This window comes from Anas acuta, chromosome 14, assembly GCF_963932015.1.
Source record: "Anas acuta chromosome 14, bAnaAcu1.1, whole genome shotgun sequence".
Lineage (NCBI taxonomy): Eukaryota > Metazoa > Chordata > Aves > Anseriformes > Anatidae > Anas > Anas acuta.
In genome coordinates, this window is record NC_088992.1 from 12,974,506 (window position 1) to 12,994,027 (window position 19,522).

The 19,522-nt window shown below is 52.5% G+C and overlaps 1 protein-coding gene across 6 annotated transcripts in view; it reads left to right on the plus strand.

Annotated features, from left to right (window-relative positions):
* PCDH1 (protocadherin 1) overlaps positions 1-19,522 on the plus strand; it is a 47,132-nt gene that overhangs the window by 12,913 nt on the left and 14,697 nt on the right. For 3 of the 6 annotated variants that reach the window (XM_068697810.1, XM_068697816.1, XM_068697814.1), the window contains exon 4: positions 9,538-9,757. In XM_068697810.1, the coding sequence (XP_068553911.1) occupies positions 9,538-9,757 (220 nt within the window). Of the gene's footprint in view, positions 1-9,537; positions 9,758-15,401; positions 15,867-16,713; positions 17,017-17,761; positions 18,228-19,522 lie in introns of those variants that run through there. The other 3 variants (XM_068697811.1, XM_068697812.1, XM_068697815.1) reach the window with 3 other exon arrangements.

Below are 19,522 nucleotides of genomic sequence, written 5' to 3' on the forward strand. Positions count from 1 at the left end.
GGCTGTGGCCAAGGCGCACTGATTGATATTCCCGGCACCGCTCTGCCCGCTCGGCCGGGCTCTCAGCTGCAGTGCTGCTCCCGGACCCGCCTGGAGCAGGGCCCAAGCCTGCAGCCTGTTTAATCAGGCACCCCGATTGGGGCGGGGGGAGAGATTTCTGCAACGCCAGCATGTGTTCCTGGGCATTTTCCCATCCCTCTGCAAGGGGGGAGAGGCGAGGATGCATCTTTGGGGTGGGATGCAGCAGCAGGAGCAGAAGGAAGGGTGTGGAGGGTGGGGTGAGGACAGGGCCGGGACATTTTGGGAGGGGACGGAGCGGAGGCTGGGGTAATGCGAGGGTTGGCGATGTAGGGCAGGATGGGGTGGGGTGGCTGGGGAAGGTGCGTGGAGCAAAGCAGGCGGCTGTGGGTGGGGAGGGCAGCCCCACGGCAGCACGGGGCAGCAGTGGTGGGGTGACCGCTGGGTGCTCGTGTCCACCCCGAGGCACGGCGAGCAGGAGCTGCCCTTCATGGCTGGTGAGCTCCTGGGCTCTCGGGGGCTCTGTGTGACCCCAGCAAACCCCTCTTTTATGTTCTTTTGAAAGACAGCTCCGGACCTGAGCCCTCAGGCAAGCCCAAAGAGCTTTCCTCCCTCCCCACCCTCCATGCCCACACACACCGGCCATGCCCATGAATCCCAGGCTCGGCCCCTCTCTGGGCAGAGCAGCATTCCTGCCCCATGCCCTGCCAGCCAGGCCCTCCCAGCTGTGCTTGCACAACCCCGGTGCTGCTCCTGGGAGGCACTGAGGTGGTTGGCGATTGCTCCAGACAGGACTTCCCACGGCCCCCCCTCTATCCAAGATACAGGCGCTGTCCTTGGCCAGGATGCTTTGACTTGGCTGGGGCAGGGCAGGGTTGAGCTCAGTGGGGTTCGTGCTCTCTGCTTCCCCCCCCCCAAACGGGGCTGCAGGCCCTCAGCTTCTTCTTGTCACCTCGAGCTGTGGTGTCCATCAGGCCCTCTTGGTGTCACCTCTGCGAGCCAGCTTCAGGCCCCTCAGCCCCCTGCCCCCCCCAGCAGGTTCCCCATTGACCCCATCTCCAACTTTCTGGAGGGTTTGGGAGGTCTCAGTCTTCACCCTGGAGGCCCTTGAGAAAGAAAACTCTCCAAGATCCCTCAAAAACTCCCAGTTATTTTACACCAATGGCATCTACGGTGGGCAGTCCTTTGGATGCTCGCAGGATACAGGGTGGGGGAGAGCAGTGACCGACACGAGGGCAGGGCAAAGCCCACAGAGCAGCCCCTATCTTACAGCCAGCTCCAGCCATGCTCCAAGGATCCTGCCCAGAGACCACAGAAGGTGCCCCCCGTTAGCAAAACCCCCTTCTGAGCCCCTCCTCGCCAGCACGGTGCCTGCTCTGCCATCGAGGCACGGCACCGCGCACCTCGGCAGGATTCGTCAAAGCCATCTTTAGGGCCGTCATTTTGGGAGGGCAGCAATTCGCCACCTCTCCCGCAGGACCGATCCTGCTCCATCGCAACCAAGCCGGAGCAGCGTGCCCTGATTCGGCTCCTCCGAGAGATCTCTGAAGGCCCAAGCAACCTGAAAGCCTGGAGCTATTTTGCTCCCACATGGCCTGGTTTTCACATGCTCCCAACTCCCCCATGCTCTTGAGCATCTGCAAAGCTGCTGCCAGGGAGGATCTGACAGATATCAGTCCCTGCTGCGGGGGTATGGCTTGTCTGAACTCAGACTGCAATCCTGCTTTAAACATCTTGCTAATATGATGTCTGATGTTCCCTTACACTAATCTGTTAATCTTTCTGCTTTTTCATCAAATGTGCTCAAGCCCACTAGAAGGGAAATCAGTATTTCAGATGTCTGAAGAGCCCTTCTTTGTCGTTCAAGGCTGGGTGAGACCTTTCAGGGTGTTGTAACACTGATTCAAGGTGCCTGGAGGGGCTCAGGCTGCTTTTCCCTGGGATTTCAAGATGACAGTTTATTAGGGAACATCTCTTGCACAGAGAGCAGAGCTCAGGAACCTTTAGTGTCCAGGAATTTTTTTAAGAGCCACAATCTGCAAGGTCTGGACCAGGACCTGACAGGATTTGAGAACTGGATCAGGGATTAAATTAAGGACAGCAGATCTGCAATACCATTAGGGTGTAGCTGGGATGTTTCTGACTCTCTTGCTCATCTGGGAAGATTGTTGTATAAGTGGGCTCTGCACAGGAAAGAAGTGAAGCAGAAGCCGGTCCTCTGAGATGTGCTCCACAGCCTGGATCCTTCCACTCACTGCTCTTTAGAAATGCGGTTTTACAGGGGAATGGAGAGGGGCAGGCACTTGGGACATCCTCGGGGGGCAAAAAAGACTCTGAAGTTGTGGCCTACAAGAGCCTCATGCTGAGAGATCCTGACACTGGGCGAGACACATGCATTTCACAAGTGTCCTCACCCAGCTGGCTCCCTTTGGTGTGACTCCCCTTGCTCTTCTTGCCCGTCATGCCAGAGACAACATTGCAACAGGCTTTGCATCTTCCACCTTCCCTCTTCAGTGGCCTCCCTCAAAATTCCTGCTTATAATGGGCAGTCAAACCTCTCTTGTCCAACCACACCTTCATTTTTCACGCTGGGAACCAGCTCGGGCCTTAAACACAATGCTGGGCAGGATCCTGATTGCTGTCAGGCACACATGGGTGCAGCTCACAACCTAGGGCATGACAAGGGCGCTTCCCTTCTGCCCACACTTTTCAGGTGCAGCCTCCCTCCTGCCTGGATCCCTCCAAGGCTCCTCCGGCTCCCTGCCCCACAGCCCTCCTCCAAGCCCAAACACCTCCCTGCTCATCCATACGTATCCCATGGTAGCAAGAGATGCCAGATATAAGGGGACCGAAGCCTGGCCATGTTGCTTGTCTCACCTTTTTGACCACTCCAAATGAGGGCAATAGCTCGTGTCCTACCCTGCATCGTCACCAGGCGCAGCTTGGTTGCAGAGCACCAACCTCAGGGCTCTGCTGAGGTCCAGAGCTGCAGGGCACAGGCTCGTGGATCAGACACGATTCCTCGAACAACCAGGAGAAGCTTCTGCCCTTTGCCGATGGAAACAGAGTTGGTTAGGAAACAGGCTTGCCATCAGGGAGAATTTTGCACTTAAAAACAAACCAGAAAGAATTGATAATCATTTTGGATGAAATCAGTCAACAGAAAATAGATAGGTAGGTATATAGACAGATGGATATAGAGAGAAGTAGATAGTGAGATAGATAGATAGATATAGATAGATAGATAGATTTCCTCGTAATTTATAGAGGCAAAATTTCTGGCTGACTTTTTAATTTAATTTTGTAACAAGTACTAGGTTTGAATTCTGAAGTGAAAATTACCTTTGCAAGAGCATCATTTTTTTCCTTTTTACACTCCCCTTGCCCCGGCTTTGAAATGAGAAGCCCATTTGCAAGAAGATCTGATTTCAGCAAATTGTCGTGTTCTCCAAGCAGAGTCTTCTGCTGAAGCATCCCTGGTTCTCTCTTTAAGAGGCCTGAGTCTACTGCTGGGGACCCCCTGCTCTCCCCAGAGCCCTCCGTGCTATCTGTCAGCTCCACTGGGTGCAACTGGGAGCTAGATTAGCTCATTATTTTCCCAGCATTATTTTCCCACTCGGCAGCTGTTGGATTCCTTGAGGGCTTTGTTCAAGTGTTTCTCCCAGTCCTGGAACCTTTTGCTCCCTGGGATCTTCAGATGGTTGTAACGCGATGATGAGACCTCCTCCTGTGTCCCGAGCGATTTCTGCTCTGTACCAACCATCTACAGAATGTCTCTATTATCAGCTTGAAGGTGATAGACATTTCAGGACACCATGGTCAGTACAATTTAGACATTATCCCATAAAGATTATGACCCCTTTAGATTTTATGATTCACCCTTCAGATGATTTATTTCCATATTTTCCTTTCCAGTCCTCATTTCAAACAAAGAAAAGCCAAATTGCACATCCTTGATGGGCTCGGAGCTCTGATAGGCTGAGAGGTTAGGCAATCTCTGTCCCGAGGCTGTCTAAATGGGTTTCTAATTGCGTTAGATCTTGCTATGAGTTAGATAAATTCGATCTGACCAGGCAGGTTGGCACCAGGCTTTGGCGGCTTCTTTGAGCAGCATGCAAATTTTGGGAAGCTTCAGGGCACCTATGCAGAGTCAGCCCACATTTCACCCAGACTTATTCATTAAATAGCGCCTCGGGATCTGATGTCCATTTCAGGACGGCTGTTCTGCTATCATTATTTCAGCAGGACTGGTAACACCTCTCCTCCAAATGCAAGGTCAGCACTCGCTAATTGCCAGAAACGGAAGCCATGCGAGCAGTCACGCAGAAGAGTGAGCAGGTGCTTCTCAAATAATGCCTGCTTTTGGGAAGAGCGATCCGCGTGGGGTCCTCTGCGTCTTCCCTGCAGTTGTGGGTTCCTTCTGTGGCCTCCTCGGTCCATAGCCAAGGAGTTAGAAGGTTGTTGGGAAAAACCTGGCTTCAGACACAGGGAAAGGGGTGGGCACAAGGAGCAGAGCAGCGCCACCAGCCAAAACCTCATGGACTTCGGGGGGACCAGAGCTGGCGGCCCCATTGCTAACGTGCCTTGTGCAACCACGGTAGATGTGGCAGAGGTGGCCCCAGCAAACCAGCCACGGGGAGGCCAAACGGGTAGATCAGGAAGGGGAAGGGCTGTCCGCCCCATGCAGAACACCAGCAGGCACACCCGCAGCTGCTCGGACGAGCTGTAAAGCACTCAGCTACTGATGGCCACGAGCTGAGCTCGGGTCCTCTTTCCTCACATCAGAGCCTGGCCCTGAACTGTTCTTGGCAATTCTGGTCCTGCTTTCCTAGAGCCTCTGGATTTGGTTTCCATATTCCCCTCAGCATCCTGCTCCAGAGCCTGCGCTGCATTACCGTGGAACTTCCAGGCACAATGCTAACAAATAAAATAATTCCCGCATGCAGCAAAGCCTCTGTATGCAAAAAGTTGGAGCTCTGTGGTTTTGGGCACGGTCCCGGTGCTTATCTTCTTATTTTTTACTGTAACCAGGGACGTCTCAGAGCTCCAGGTTGCTTTTAAAGGAGAGAGGAGGTTCGTGAATTAATCTGAAGTTGGCTAACTCCTGGGCCACAATGGCTCCCTTGTCACTTATTTTTATATTCTGGGCATCGGGTCTGACATTGCCTTTCACTCGCAGCCCTGTGAGTTGCTGCATTGTGGTGGCGGCCGGGGAAGCAAGCTCCTTTGGCAGCGGGCTGAGAGGCCGGGGAGGCTGAGAAGCCGGGGAGGCGCAGGAACGGGCGGAGGCTGCTGGACCAGCCTTGATCCCGCTGGCTGGGCAGCAGCGAAGGGGTTAACAATTTTGACGTTTCCACAGCTCTGGCATTAATCCACGCCTGCACAGCTCCCGTCGGCAGGAAAAGGGCGCCTGGGGCGGGTTTTAAGGTTCCTTTTGTGCAAATTGGGATTTCTGGGATTTCTGGGTCCGTGCCACAGCACACGGGAGGCGCGGTGTGATGGGGCGATACACGCATTTGGGGCACAGCATGGCCCAACCCTGCTCCCTCATATCCCGTTGCAGCTGGTTTGCAAGCAGAATCTGCTTGGTGCATGCCCTGCTGCGAGCTGGGGATGTTTGCAATGAAGCCGAGAAGAAGGAGGGAGCAGAGAGAGTCTCCTCGGTCCCCTCCAGCAGCCATGGTCTGTCCTGGGGACCCTCATGATGGAGAAATGTATGAAGGACCCCTTTGGTGGGGCTGTACGAGGGGGTTGTTGCTGCAGGATGCCGTGGGGGCTGTTCTAGAGCAGTAGCAAAGTGGAGGCAGCAGTTAGAAACGGAAAAGCAATAAATACCAGCAAACAAAGGGGAGGGGGAAGCATATAACAATTAGTAGAAATTAGTAGTTTTGGAGTGTAAAAAATTGACAGGGAAAGCCAAAAAACATTGGGGGAAAATCAATTTTGACAAGCTGAACACAATGAGGAGCACTTTAAAAATGCACTAGGAGGAGGCAGCACCAGCAATTGTCATTTCCAAATGGAGACTGCAAAATTGTTAATTATGTAGAAAAATGCAAAAGTATTCAGTAAGTAGTTCTAGTAATTTGGACCGAGACGGAACAAGGCAGGATGCGGTACCTGCCAATGTGCTGATAGCCGAGAAAGACATCCAAAATACCGTCTTCTTGGAACAGCAAGAGTTGGAATAATGCCATGGGCCGGCTGGAGCGGCGAGGGGACTCTGGGTGCAACCACGCTGCCCGGGAAGGGCTGGGTTAACAGCAGGGGACTTGGTGATGGAAACAGAGCTGACGCCAGTCAGCACGGTGTGATGGGAAAGGATGCCGGGCAGCGTCCTTGTATGCTGGGTCCGGCTCCTGAGCCTCTCCTTGGGCATCTGCTCCTGGCCACCGCGAGGAGCAGGATCCGTGCCAGACGTGCTGGCGGGGCCGCAGCGGCAGGGCTCCAGCAGGGAGCTTCGCGCTCATGCACGATTACAGCGTGCAGCTGATCGCCCCGGAGTTTGATGAAGACGCTGAGTTGATAATGCTTTATGTTATTATTATTATTATTTTGAATTAACACTATTCATTAAATGTGAGGCATTGTCAGCTAGATGAAGATCTGGTTTATCAGCAGCTTTGAGGAGAATAGCAGGCGCTGGCTGGGAGTCCTGGTGGAACCAGGTTCTCCTGGAGGAGCTCTTCGGCAGCACGACGGTGCCCGCTGCCATTCAATGTTGCAATCAACGATCTGGAAATAAATATAAAATCACCGCTGATAAAATTTGCAGCTGACATGGAGATTGGTGGAGTGGGAGATCATGATGAGGATAGAGCAGTCATGCAGAGCGATCCAGATTGCTTGGTAAACTGGGCCCATTTAAACAAAGTGCATTTTAACGCAGCCAAATGCAAAGCTGTATGTTGAGAAACAGGGAATGCTGCTGCGTATCCTGGAAAGCACCAGCTCTAAAATGAATTAAGGGTCACACAGCACGAGGAGCTCAGCATGGACCAAAGGGCTAACGTTGCCCTCGGGGGAAGAAACCGAGAGGTGGGAGCAGAAGGAAAGCTCTGGTGAGGTGGGTTCCCTGTTACAGGGATCACCCCGATGAACAAGCCAGGATGTGGGCCACAGAACGGACTTGCTGGCTCAAAAACTGCCTTGCAGGTTGAGGCTTATGGACGCCAGTTTGTTTAACTTCACAGCAGAAGATCGAGGGGTGCCTTGGTTGCCCTGCACAAGCAGCTTCTTGTGCAGAGAGCGCTGCTGGCTGAAAGGCTCTTTAACCTCGCAGAGAAGGGTCAGACAAAACCCAATTTCTGCAAGCCCGTGCCAGACAAACGGAGCCAGTGTCTTTCCATGACTCCAGAACAAGGCTCTCCGGGCAGGGAGCTTCAGCCAGACACAAGCTGCTATTATTTTGGAAGCGCACTGGTCACAGCACGGTGGGGCCCGGAGCCCGGCTGTGCCACGCAGCGAGGAACAGAGCCCGTGCAGGGCCTCTAGGCAGGGTCCGGCCTCCGCAAGAGGTGTCCTGCAGGTAGAAGCAATCCTCCTTGGTAGGAGGCCTACTTAGCTGGGGCTACGCGGGCTGTTTGTTTGCTTTACTGCAGGCAACCCACAGAGCCCTCGTGGATTGTCTGGGGCTCCATGGCACAGCCCAGCGGCACAGACAGGTCCCTGGGTGACCTCGAGACAAACATCCTGCTTGTGCATCCCGATATAGACACATTTTTTGTGAGGCTTTGATGCGGCTGATGGATCGTCGACCCATGATCTGCTGTAACCCCCAATCCTTCAGCTAGCCTGCTGCTTCTGTGGTGATTATTTTTCCCAAGTGTGCAAATGTGACAGATATATTCCACATCTGTCATCCCAGCAGTTAATGAAAATACAGGCTAGCAATGGACTCGGGACACAACCCGAAGAATTTCATTTGATACATCGTCCCAGCTGAAAGACCTGTCTTCAGTAATTACTTTCTGAGTATGACTTTCTAAATGCTTTGCATCCACCCTGCAGCGAAATGCACTATATTACCAAGGCAGAGAAGTACTATGCTGCACCTACACTATTTCCCTGCATTACTTATGAGAATATCATCTAAAATAGTGTCAGAAAACTTCCTAAAGCCAAGACATAACATTTACTGCTCCTCCTCCATCCACGAGGCCTGATGTCTTTTCAAAGGAAGAAGTTCAATGCCTTGACATGTTTGTTTGTGACAAACCTACAGTGGCTGTTACTCATTTCCTTGTTATCTTGTAGGTACTTACAAAGAGTTCTTTTATCTGTTTCAGTATTTTTCCAGGAACTGAAATTAAGCTAACTGTTTTATAATTCTCCAGCTCTTCTTTTTTCTCATCTTTGTAGACAGGCGCTATTTTAGCTCTCTTCCACTCTTCTGGAGCCTCCCTCATTTTCTACAAATCCTTAGGAAAAAAAAAAAAAAGTTAAAAAAAAAAAAAAAAAGAGGAAAAAAAAAAAGCCCTAACAGCTCTGAAGTTACTTAAATCAGGTCTCTAAGCACCTGGGGTGAATTTAATCAGGCCCAACCAACCTAAAAGCAGCTAGCTCATTTAAATGCTCCCTGTGTGTTCCTTCCCTTGGTTAGGTTTGATTCCTTCCCCTTCCTCGTTGGTGCTAGCTGTGTGGGACGCCTGATTGCCACTCGATTTTAGTAAAGGCTGCAGCAGAAAAGGTATTTAGCCTAAATCGTGCTGTCTTTCAGCGTGTTGGCTCCTCTGCCTCCCCACCACGTTCCGGTCCCGTCGAGCGGCTCCTTCCCATGTTGATTTTGTGTGTCATTCTCTCTCGGTGTTTGTGTTCTCATCATCCTGCTTTTGCCCTGTGAACTCGAGCTACCCTTTCTGCTCCTCGGTAATCATGACAAAGAGGGATTTTCTGGAAGGATTTGAGGAGGCTGATGATGCAGCTTAATGGCTGTTTGCAATGAGCTCCTCCCTAGCATGAGGCAAGGCTGGGGAGAGAGCAAGCGTGAAGTAGGGCTTTGAAATGTTTAACGAGCAGACAAAAGAAGCGATTGTGACCCTTGATGGGAGAGTGTTGCAATGAGAGATGGCAGAGGCTGGAAGGTGAGGAGGGTGTCACCGGGGGCCTTGTGCTGAGCACTGATCCCATTAGAGAGGCTCTCGGCAGAGGTGGGTCTCTGAGAGCATCGAGGGTGTGTGGGAGGTCTGCAGCAAGGGGAGGATGCCTGATGAGGGTGGGGTGGGGGCCAGCCCCCCACCCGGGGCCCTGTGCCAACATGGAGCCTGCCCTGAGCACGCCTGGGGACTTTGTGTCCTCCGTGGGTGGCAATGGAGGCTGGGGCTGGAGGAGATGCTGGGCTGAGGTGCACAGGGGGTGCTCCCAGCCAGGATGGAGCCTGCAGCCCTGGCAGGGGGCTGGTGCTGCTCCCTCCTGCTGCCAGGAGCTCTGCCTCCGATCTGGGGTCAGAACTGCCGACCTCTCACCCTGTATCATCGCCTGCTGCCTGGCTGACACATCGGCTTATCTCTCTTCCTCCAGTTACCTCATCGCCGAGTGACGTTCTCTGCGGCCAGCCAAGCCCAGGACCTGCAGGACCCCTCCCAGCACAGCTACTATGACAGCGGGCTGGAGGAGTCGGAGACCCCGAGCAGCAAATCATCGTCGGGACCCCGCATCGGGCCGCTGGCCCTGCCCGAGGACCACTACGAGCGCACCACGCCTGACGGCAGCATCGGGGAAATGGAGCACCCCGAGAACGGTAGGTGCTGGCGGCACGTGGCTCTGCACCCTTCCTGGGGACCTCCTTCAGCCTCAACACCTTGAGGTCTGCGTCAGGACAGGCTCACCCCGTGCAGTCTGGTGGGGCTGGGGGGCTGGAGCAGAGGTGAGGCTGAGAGCAAGGGAGCAGCAAGGATGCGGTGGGGTGGGGAGAGGGGTGAGGGCAAGGAGGCCAGGAGATGAAGGGGGGGAAACAAGGGCTTGGCACAACTTAGAGAGGGGTCCCAAAAGGCTGCTCTGAGATGGCAGCAAGGAGGCTGTAGCCCAGCCAGTGGTGAGGTTGCAGCCGGGGGTCCCGTGGGTGCCAGCCCCCATGGCAAAGCAGAGGGCAGGGGACGCCCTGCAGCTCCAAGCCCCCGGGGAGCAGAGGGAGAGGATGTTCAGCAGTGTAGGGGATGCAGAGAGTGGAGGATACAAGAGCAGGGGTGGAAGAGCTGAGGGTGACATGTCCTGTCTTTGGAAGCCCTCGGGTCCCTCTGCAGCTGAGAACCCCCTGGCAGTGCCAGCAGCCTCACGGTGGGACAGCCGGCTTTCCCCTGCCCTGGCACAGCTTTGCCCCCGGTTCTGCTCCTTGTGCTGCCTCTGTGCTGCCTGCCTGGCTACCCTCAACCAGCCCACTCCCCGAGCTATCTTCTCTGGCCAGCTTAAGTTGCTTCCTTGGGCTTGGCTCTGGCTGTGCACATAACATCTACTTTCCTGTACCTGCTGCCTTCTGTGCTCTTGTACTGAGGGGGAGCTGGCAATTTCAAAGGAACCTCTGGGAGGGGAAGGAGAGGTAATGTGAAGGGTCTTCCCAAAGTCTCCTACTTCTGGGAGTGTCCTTAACTTTGGGACAGGGCCGGGAGTGTGTTCAGATGGTCTCAGAGCTGGAAAGCTGCTGTGTCCCCTTCCTAAGGAATGTGATGGGCCCAGAGCAATTTGTGGTCCTGAAGGTCTGGCAGAGCATCTGCTCCTTCTCCCCAGGTGAGTTCCTTGGGGGATGCTGGAATCCCTGTGCTGGGATTGCAGAAGCAATGCAAGATGGTGCCAGGTCTGGCAGGACTCCCAAATCCATGCGTTGCTCCGGCAATATGGGGCACCCTCCTGTCTAGGAGCGTGTTACAGCCCCCTTTCTGCCCTAAAGTACCAGCCAGTCTGCTGGGAAGAGCAGTGTGGGGACTCTCCTGGAACCCTGCTGCAGGACAGTGGTAGCGGGCTCCTCAGGTGTCCTTGGGTACCAGCCATGTGCATGCAGGAGGCTGAAGGCAGTGCAGGGAGCTGCAGGTGGCTGCCCCGATGGGTGTAGGAGGAGTGGTGGTGGCTGTGGGGCTGGGAGAGGAAGGCTGGAGCCTTTGAAGGGGAAGGGTGACCTGGAAAAGATGAGGGAGGCGCAAGGTGGGAGAGGAGAACCTGGAGGGGCTGTGGCAGAAGACAGGGTGGGCACTCTGTAGTCCCTGAAGTGTTTGGTGCCTCCCTGAGGGGATGGCATGGGGATAATGGACCTGTGGGTGTTCAGAGGACAGGAGTCACCACACCCCAGCACGAACAAAGCCAGGCAGGACAGAGGTGTGCACAGGCTCCTAGGGACACCCCCAGCCTGTTCTGCTCCCTGCACGTTGGCTGCTCTGGTGCTGCCAGCAGCTGTCCTGCCCTCCACAAACCCCACTCCACACAGAGGCCGTGGCAGGGCACGGCTCTGGGGATTAACCCTGTAGTCCTGGTGCACTGCAGATAATCTGGCAGAGGCAGTTCAGTGACTGCGAGGGGCTGGGGTCAGGGCTGTGAGGGGAGGCTGGCGCTGGGCTGTGCCATTTGGCCATCATGAGGTATCCATCGTGTCGCGTTGGTTTGTTGGGGTTGTGTTTCCCATGGCCTGCCCCAGACCCTGCTGTGACATGGGATGTGTCTCCCTTACCCAGGGAAGGGTTAGACCGTGCCCCCCAGCAGCAGTGGTGTGGGACCATCGTGGCCCCATGGGGAGCATCTCACTGTGCTCCCAGAGCCACTTGAGCAGCAGCAGCCCCACCGGGGGGCCAGGCCCTGTTCTTGTGGCGCTGGGAAGACTAAGCTGCTCTTGACCTTATATTAAACCGAAGAGACTAATTGGATCCCACACACCCTATCTCGCGGCACGAGCTCAAGACTGACACGACTGTGCATTTTCTAGGCTTTCATCTAGTTATAAATATCCAACATAACAGGGCTTCCATTGCTTTCTCCAGGAGATTATCCCTGCAGCCGAACCAATCTGATAAGCAAGTATGCAAGGCTATTTATAGCTCTTCAACTGGAAGACAGATCCATGCCTCTTCTTTGTAGATGGTTCTTCACTTGATTAACACACAAATCAGTGTCCTCCTTTTTTGGACACCTTTTACTCTGCAGACTGCAGTAAAATGCTGTATTGCAGGGGCTGAGCCAGGTCCTTTTCAGGAGGAATTATGATGTTACTGATGGAGACTTCTCCAGTATCTTGGCACTGACGTGCCAGCTCCCCAGTCATCACTGGCATTTGTCATCCCTGCTATTTTATCTAGCTGCCCACTGCTTCCTCCCCTGCATTTTGCCACTCTGCCCACTGCTGTGAGGATGCTGGGCTTGGTCTCCCACGTGGCTACCAGTCGCCTTCCCTAAGGACAGCTGCTCCTGCTGCCTGGCTGAAGGGAGCCTTTGGTAAGGAGCCCGGGAGCGATTCTGTGCCACAAAGGATCTGCCCCATTGTAGCATACACGGTGGCTGCGTGGTGCAGGTGCTGTGCTCTCTCCTTTCTCCTGTGGTGGGAATTTGGTAAGACTGTAGGACCAAACCGCAATTTGGGAAGCATTACACGAAAGCTGTTAGGAGATGTTACCCAAGGGCTGTTGCTCTCCATTCTGTGTGGTGTGGAGGTACCTGAGATGACAATATAGTGGTTGAAGCATTTCTGAGTCATGTTCTTTAGCTCACAGAACAGGGGAAATGTTGAATTTGCTTTATCCCCATTATTTAAAGTGGGGACCCCATGCCACTCTTAATGCATGCCATTACAACCCCGCACTGAATCTGTAATTAACAATCATCCTGTGAGCTTTTGCAATGCACTTAGTGCAGTAGTATCTGTACTTCACAGATGTTAACGAGCTGATCCTCACAGCTCCCCTTCCAGGAAAGGAACTCCATCATGGGTGGGGGATGATGCATAAAATGTTTGTCTGCATTTCCTGGGAGGCTTGCTTGGGTTGCGTGCTCGACCCCACTCTGAAGGCACCTCAGCTCAGCCCGGGTGAGTGAATTGAAACACCATTCCCAGAGCTTGGCTGCTGGGCTTAATAAGACCCTTTTGGTCTGGATTTCTTTCTTTTTTGTGAGAACGATTGGTGGGTTGATGGCAAAGGCAGGAGGAGCAGCTCGTCCAACCCGCCTGTGATGCAGGTCATACAGTTTGACCCTGCGACTTTGGCAGCACGCCGTGGCTGAGCGGGAGCGCTGCTTTGAACAGATCCGGCTGTGACAGCAGGCTGGTGGCGAGCGTGTGAGAGCCCCGGTGAGCTATTCCAGCTGCGGGTCCTCTGTGCCCCCAATTTCACAAGCCTGTGCTTAAAATTCCACTTGAGCAGCTCTCGCTTCCATTTCTTTCCATTGAACCTGACAGTATCAGAAGATGCCTCACTTCATGCATGCTTGTAGATCACGTGCAAGCAAGTCAACATCTAAAGTTCCTTTTGATACACTCGAGCTGAGTGAAGTCTCTTCCTGCGAGCAGAGCCAAGACAAGACGTTTTGGCAGCTGGGTCCCTCTTCCTTTCCTCCCACCCTTCCTCTGGTTCTTCCCAGCCACGGCCATCTGCTCACGATGCCACCATGGCCCTGCAGCCCCATTCCTGGGCAGCAGCAACATCTGGCAGGGCTTGGATGTACGTGCTGCTTGCTGGCAGCCCTTCCAGGCAGCCTGGGGAGATTTTTCCTCCCTCTCTGCTTTGCTACATGTCTGATTGTAGCTCATGTCTTCCTTTCCATCGTATAATTTCTGTCTCCGCATGACCTCCCATTTTCCAACAACCTTTTATCAGTGTGGATGCAGCCAGATGATGGCCCACAGCTTCCCAGCACCACTGGGCGCAGACGTAATGTGGCTGCTGGTATTTATCCTCTTGCCTTTGAGCACAAACTGAGCTGCTTCTGGTGGTGTTGGGCTGTGTGTGCACCATCTACCCTGGTTGAACACAGGTGGCTCAGGAGTGCCCTCCCCAGCCAAGGACCCTGTCTCCACGCTCATGGTGCTGAGATGTTTTTGCAGTGCTGGGCAGCTGCTCTCCCCCATCTTCTGCTTAGTTTCAGCCTGGTCATGAGCTTCTCTTTAAGCGTCTTGCAATTATTGTTGTTCTGTTCCTTCCAGCCAGCAGATGGGACAAAAAAAATTACTTTGTCTCCTCCAACACAGATCTGCCAGAATGAAGTCTCTAGATCTTAAAACCTATTCTTCTTTTTTGCATTATCTTTAAATGTCCCTTTTGTCTCGCAGAAAGTGTTCCAAGCACATGTTCAGTCTGCGGATTTTTTTTCAACCGTACCCTGCAGCATTTCTGCTTTGTTGCAGAGCGCTGAGGAATGCTTTTGACTGGGCTCCCTGCTCAGCTGTGGGATTCTAGCTGGCTCTGTGCTGCTCCCAGCCAAGCACCAGTGAGCCTGGCTAGGACATCTGGGGCACTGAGACCCTTCTGTAGCAGGAGAGGTCTCACCTTGGTGGATGTGGGTGGGACAGAGTCAATGCTGCTGTCCCTAGAGCAAAGAAATTTGGTCTCTGGCTGGCCCTGCATGCCTGTGCCTCCTCCGCTGGGGACCACAAGGTCACCTCTGTCTGCTGGCTTGGGTCTGGCTGGTGCTTGGACTCTGTAGCTGAGACTTCTTGGGATTTAAGTTTTACCCATCTGCAGCCTCCTGCTTTTTAGCACTCACTAACATCAGGGCTGGAGCTGCCCATTGTAGGCGTTTCACTGTTACGAGTGGTTTCCAAGCCCTGCTTTTGTTTAGGGTATGTGTTATGAAGGGCTCCCTATGACCATCTTCCACAACTCGTCTGCTTCTACAAATTACATCTGGGTTTCTCAGTGGTCCTCAGGTCTGCAGACATCTGCATTTCTTAATAGGAAATCATGAGCTTCTCTGCTTTCTTCACCTAATGTTGGTTCATCCCAAAAGATAGCGTCTGATTTTCCTAATAGCTCCTTAAGAGTGGTGTGGGAAAAAGATTCTTATCGTGAGAGGCAATCTGAGAGATGGCTAATGGTCATGCATTACATCACCCTGGTTTCAACATGCCATTTCTGTCTGAGCTATTATTTCAAACTTGTTCTCACCCTATTTCTTCTTTTCCATATTTTCCAGCACCCTTGTCTGGGTAAAGCGTCTCTTGCGAAAGAGTCATTCAGGTCAGAGCAGCCGTGGCACGCCACGCCACCCGTGTCACCTTCCTTAATTGTACCGAGGATCCCAGGGGGAACAGTACAGCTGTTTTTTCTTCCCCCGACTCAATAACAAATACATCGCTACCAGCTACAGAGAATGCCTTTAATCCTCTCAAGACCTTCTGAGGAGGATGCCACTTGCTTCAGAGGCTGTCCAAAATAGCTTTAATAATTTATTTGACATTCTCTTTTGTCTCACAGGATTATGTGGTAATGCACATGTAAGATTGTCCTGAAGTTCTCCAAAGATCCTTGGCAGATCCTGGACATCTCCAGAGGGGTTATTTGAAGGAGCCAAATTTCCCTGCTGGATTCTGATGACTTTTTTCACCCTTTCTGTCCCTGAACTGTGGCTGCAGCTTATGAAAAATCTGGGCAGGACAGTTGCTCTGAGTCAGTGCCCCAGAGACAAAAGCTTCATATTTCAGTAGGAAGGTGCCTTCTCTTGGAGAATATATCGGTCCCTGTGGCTGTGTGTGTGCCTCCTGCATTCAGAATGGGATTCCTGGGATTTCTGCTATTCTTTCCAGCCCTGTGCTGGGCTGTGGCATCTTCCATTCCCTCGTGCTCTCTGTGGGAGGACGATGGAAAATGTCATCTCCCTTCTCTTATGTCCTTTGCATTCTTCCTGCCCTGAACTTAACCAGGTGGAGCAAGTCCTGTCATTTTTCTTACGTCTGTTATTTCTTCTATTTGGAAGGATTTCAAAATTCTGTGTTATTAAACCAAAACAGATAAACAGGTAAGAGCAATTTTGGAGCCACCAGGCTCGGTCAGCTCCGCAGCGATTGCTGAGGCTTTTCAGAGAGGAGCCTGCTGCAAATGGATGGGAGGAGACGGTTGTTATCTAGGACCTGTAAATGAGCTTATGCAGGGCAGAAGACTCCTGCTGTCCCAGACAAGGGAGGATTTCCCAGCCCACCAGGTGATGCCAAGTCCCTGCTCCAGGATAGGAATGCTTTCTTCCACCATGGCATCCCGGTGGGGCTGGCTCCCAGCTCTCACCTGCCCAGGCACATGCTCTGGCAGCTCTCTGGCATTTAAATGGGGAACTCTTCACCTGCACAGTGTCGGCTGCAAGACGTGGTGTAGGTTACAGCCACTCAGCCCACGCAGGGGTTAGGTTCTTTGCTATCGCCTGGCAATGGCTGCAAATGCCAAAGGGTACCAGTCATCAGTAGCTATTCTTATCTGCACCATATCTAAGCACCCTTTCTTCAGTACCAAGTCTATTTGCCAAATAATAGGTTGTCATCCCCAAACTATTTGCGGGTTTGGGGCCAGGTCATTAAGCTTTGTTATTGGAAGAAGCTTAGAAGCAAGTCTACAGAGGGGACAAGATCATGGGTCCCATTCCTTCTTCCTTTTCCAGCATATTGCTCCTCCAGAGAGGACATTGCTCAGAATAAGGGGTAGGATGAAGCTCCTTCATGCTCCTCGTTTGCATTTTCTGTAACACTTTGAAATATGCATTTGAACAGAGCTCGAGACCCATTGTCCTGTCTCTGTTCAGACAGGTGCTCTGGAGCAGTTGCAGATGGTCCATGTGACATCTACAGGAGATGGAGAGGCAGCCAGCAGCTGAGTTAGGCACATTTTGGTTGCCAAACCTGCTCACCACAGCCAGGACCCTGTGTGTTTTGTTAGCAAAGGTGCCAGAACAGGCAGCTCCCCTCCTCTTGTCGCAGTTTGCCCATGCCTGTCCCCGTGCTGTGTCACGCCAGCACGGCTGTCCGGCCGGCTGCATGGCAAACTGGATGGGGGAGCGGAGCAGGTTGGTGTCCTGCTGGATTCCTTTCTGCTCTTCTGGCTTCTGTGGGGCTCCTTCAGGAGCTGAACTGGCAGGAAGCAGGGCTTCTGGAGAGGGGCGGTGAGCAGCCAGGTGAGGTCGGAGCTCAGATTTAGAATACGTCTAAACTAGAATAAGCAACGGAGAGTAAAAGCAACAGACAACCAGGATCCCTCAGCAGTCTCAGACTATTTGTTGTTTTCAAAGAGCTGCTCCCTTAGAAAGCTCCTTTTGAAGTAATTTGACATGCCATTTCCAGCTCCTCTATGATCTAACTCGGTTATTTCCCCTTTATCTGCCTCCGAATGCACCTGAGCATCTCTATAAGCCTGCCTGCCTGCCAGCACCTCCTCCCATGTAAAGGGACCTGCATTAGTGTGGGATTTAAACTTAATGCCCGAGAAGCTTATGAACTCTCCTATTTGAGCTTCTTGAGGACTTCGCACTGCATTTTTTTCTCATAAAAATAGCATGTGCCTGAGTTTGAAGGATCGGTCAGCTGTAGATCCCTCAAATGGAAAATCCCTCTTGTCGGCATGAGATAGAGGATAAGGGATTCATTCCTGTCCCCAGTGAAATCAACGTGAGCTTTGCTATTGAGACAGGTCAAATGTCAGTCTCAGTTGTTCGCTCTTCCCCAGGATTTTATCCTTTGTGCTCTCACTATCAATGAATCTCTCTTCCTGTCTCCTTCCCACAAGCTCTCATCCATCCTGATTTGAAGTCACCTCCATTAAGTGGTTGTAACGCTAGCTCTTTGCTTTACTTGCAGAGAGGACACTCCATAAATCTAACATTAGTCATGGCATCTGGCGAGAGCTACCAAGGATAGGCTGCTTTGACTCAGAGGTTATCTAACCGTATCGGCCCCTGCGTTTGCCTTTCCTCTAAGGAAGCCAAGGCTCCCTGGCAGGATCTAGGGCTCATTTCATGTGAGCTGATGCAGCCCTGCAGCCTGCTCGGGGCTGGGGCCCACGTGGCCACGTCCCTCTCCATCCCCTCTGCCTGCTCTGAGCAGCACAACGAGCTCCTACAAGCACCTGCAGCCCCTCGTGTGCTTTGCTTTTTCGCTGCCTGTGCGTGTTTGCTGTGCCTGGGGATCGTGGGGCTGCGGGCATGGGGCTTCCCAGATAGCCTGCAGCGGGTGAGCCAGCAAAAGTGCCACGAGTCAGGAATAAAGCAGCTCAGCTGGCACGTCCGTGTGCCTCTGGTTCAGGCTGGCTGCAGCCATTTACTTATTCAGGCTGTAAAAAGCAAAACGGGCTTTTGTGGGTGGCTCTGATCCCTCTGCAGGGGAGAGGCTGGGAATGGGATGGGAGAGAAAAGCAGGATGCTGGGGCTGCATGGGCACGGGTGCATGAAAGCAGCAGCTCTCCATCAGTTATGTGACTGTGTCTGCTTTAAAACGCCCTTGCTTGGAAGTGAACAAGCAAAGGAGGCAGCAAGAGGGGTAGGGTCTGATCTTTGCTCAGGGATGTGTCAGAACAGCATGTTGTGTTGTTTTATAGCTGCCGAGGAAAGAGAAGATGGAGTAGGGAATGTAAAATGACAGAGAGTGAGTAGACCTGGTATTTGCCTGATGTATTTTGCTAGTAATTAGTATAACACCAATTAAACATAAGTCAACTTTTTTTTTTTCCTTCAGTGGTATAAGTTATTGCTTGAAAATATGCCAGCTAAAACCAAGATATTAAACTTTGAGGGATATGGAGATCTCTGTTCCTTGAGGATCTCTAGATGAAATTACCCAGACAACAGGGATCTTGACAAAAGCAAGACTTATTATTATCTAGAAGGAAAATGAATAAAAGCAAAAGAAATTGTGTATTCCACGTCTAGCGTCTTGCTGCTCATTACACACACAGGAAGGGGCACCCACAGAGATGCAGATAGATCAGTGAGTGAAAGCAAATATCTCACTTTCCTGAAGACAAAGCTGCTTTGCCAGCATTGTTCCCCCCATTGTTTCCTTCAGCCTTGCCCGCCTTTGGGCTCTTCTCCACGGCATTTCTGCAGGCAAGCCCTGCTGCCCACACGCATTTTGCTTTTTTGTTCTCCCAGCCCTGTTTTCCCTCTTTGCTAATCCACGTCATGAGACTCAGGACAGTTTGCCTCTCGGTCACTTGGCACATAAACCTCCTTAATGATGATTAATAGCTTCTTCCTGAGGGTCAATTGCTGATCTTAGACATCTCCAATCACAGATGCTTTTGAGCTCTCTACCTGGCCAGGTCAGGGCTGCTCTTTCCAACAGGTTTGCTGCTGCTTTGCTCAATGCTACACACTGATTTTTTTACTGAACTGTAAGAGCTGCTGCTATTATCTTCTCAGTTTTGAAAAATAACCTGAACAAATCTTGCCCTTGGACCCATTCGGGAAGTTCTCATCTATCTCTGGTGGACCATGAAATCAAAATCTCCTCCTGATAGTGCTGCTGTTCCCTTGTGCCGTGCATTGGGGGTGATGGAGCTGGCAAATCCCTTCAGCCAGCGTGCCTCAAGTGTGAGATGAGGCTGTGTCCCTCATGCCTTGC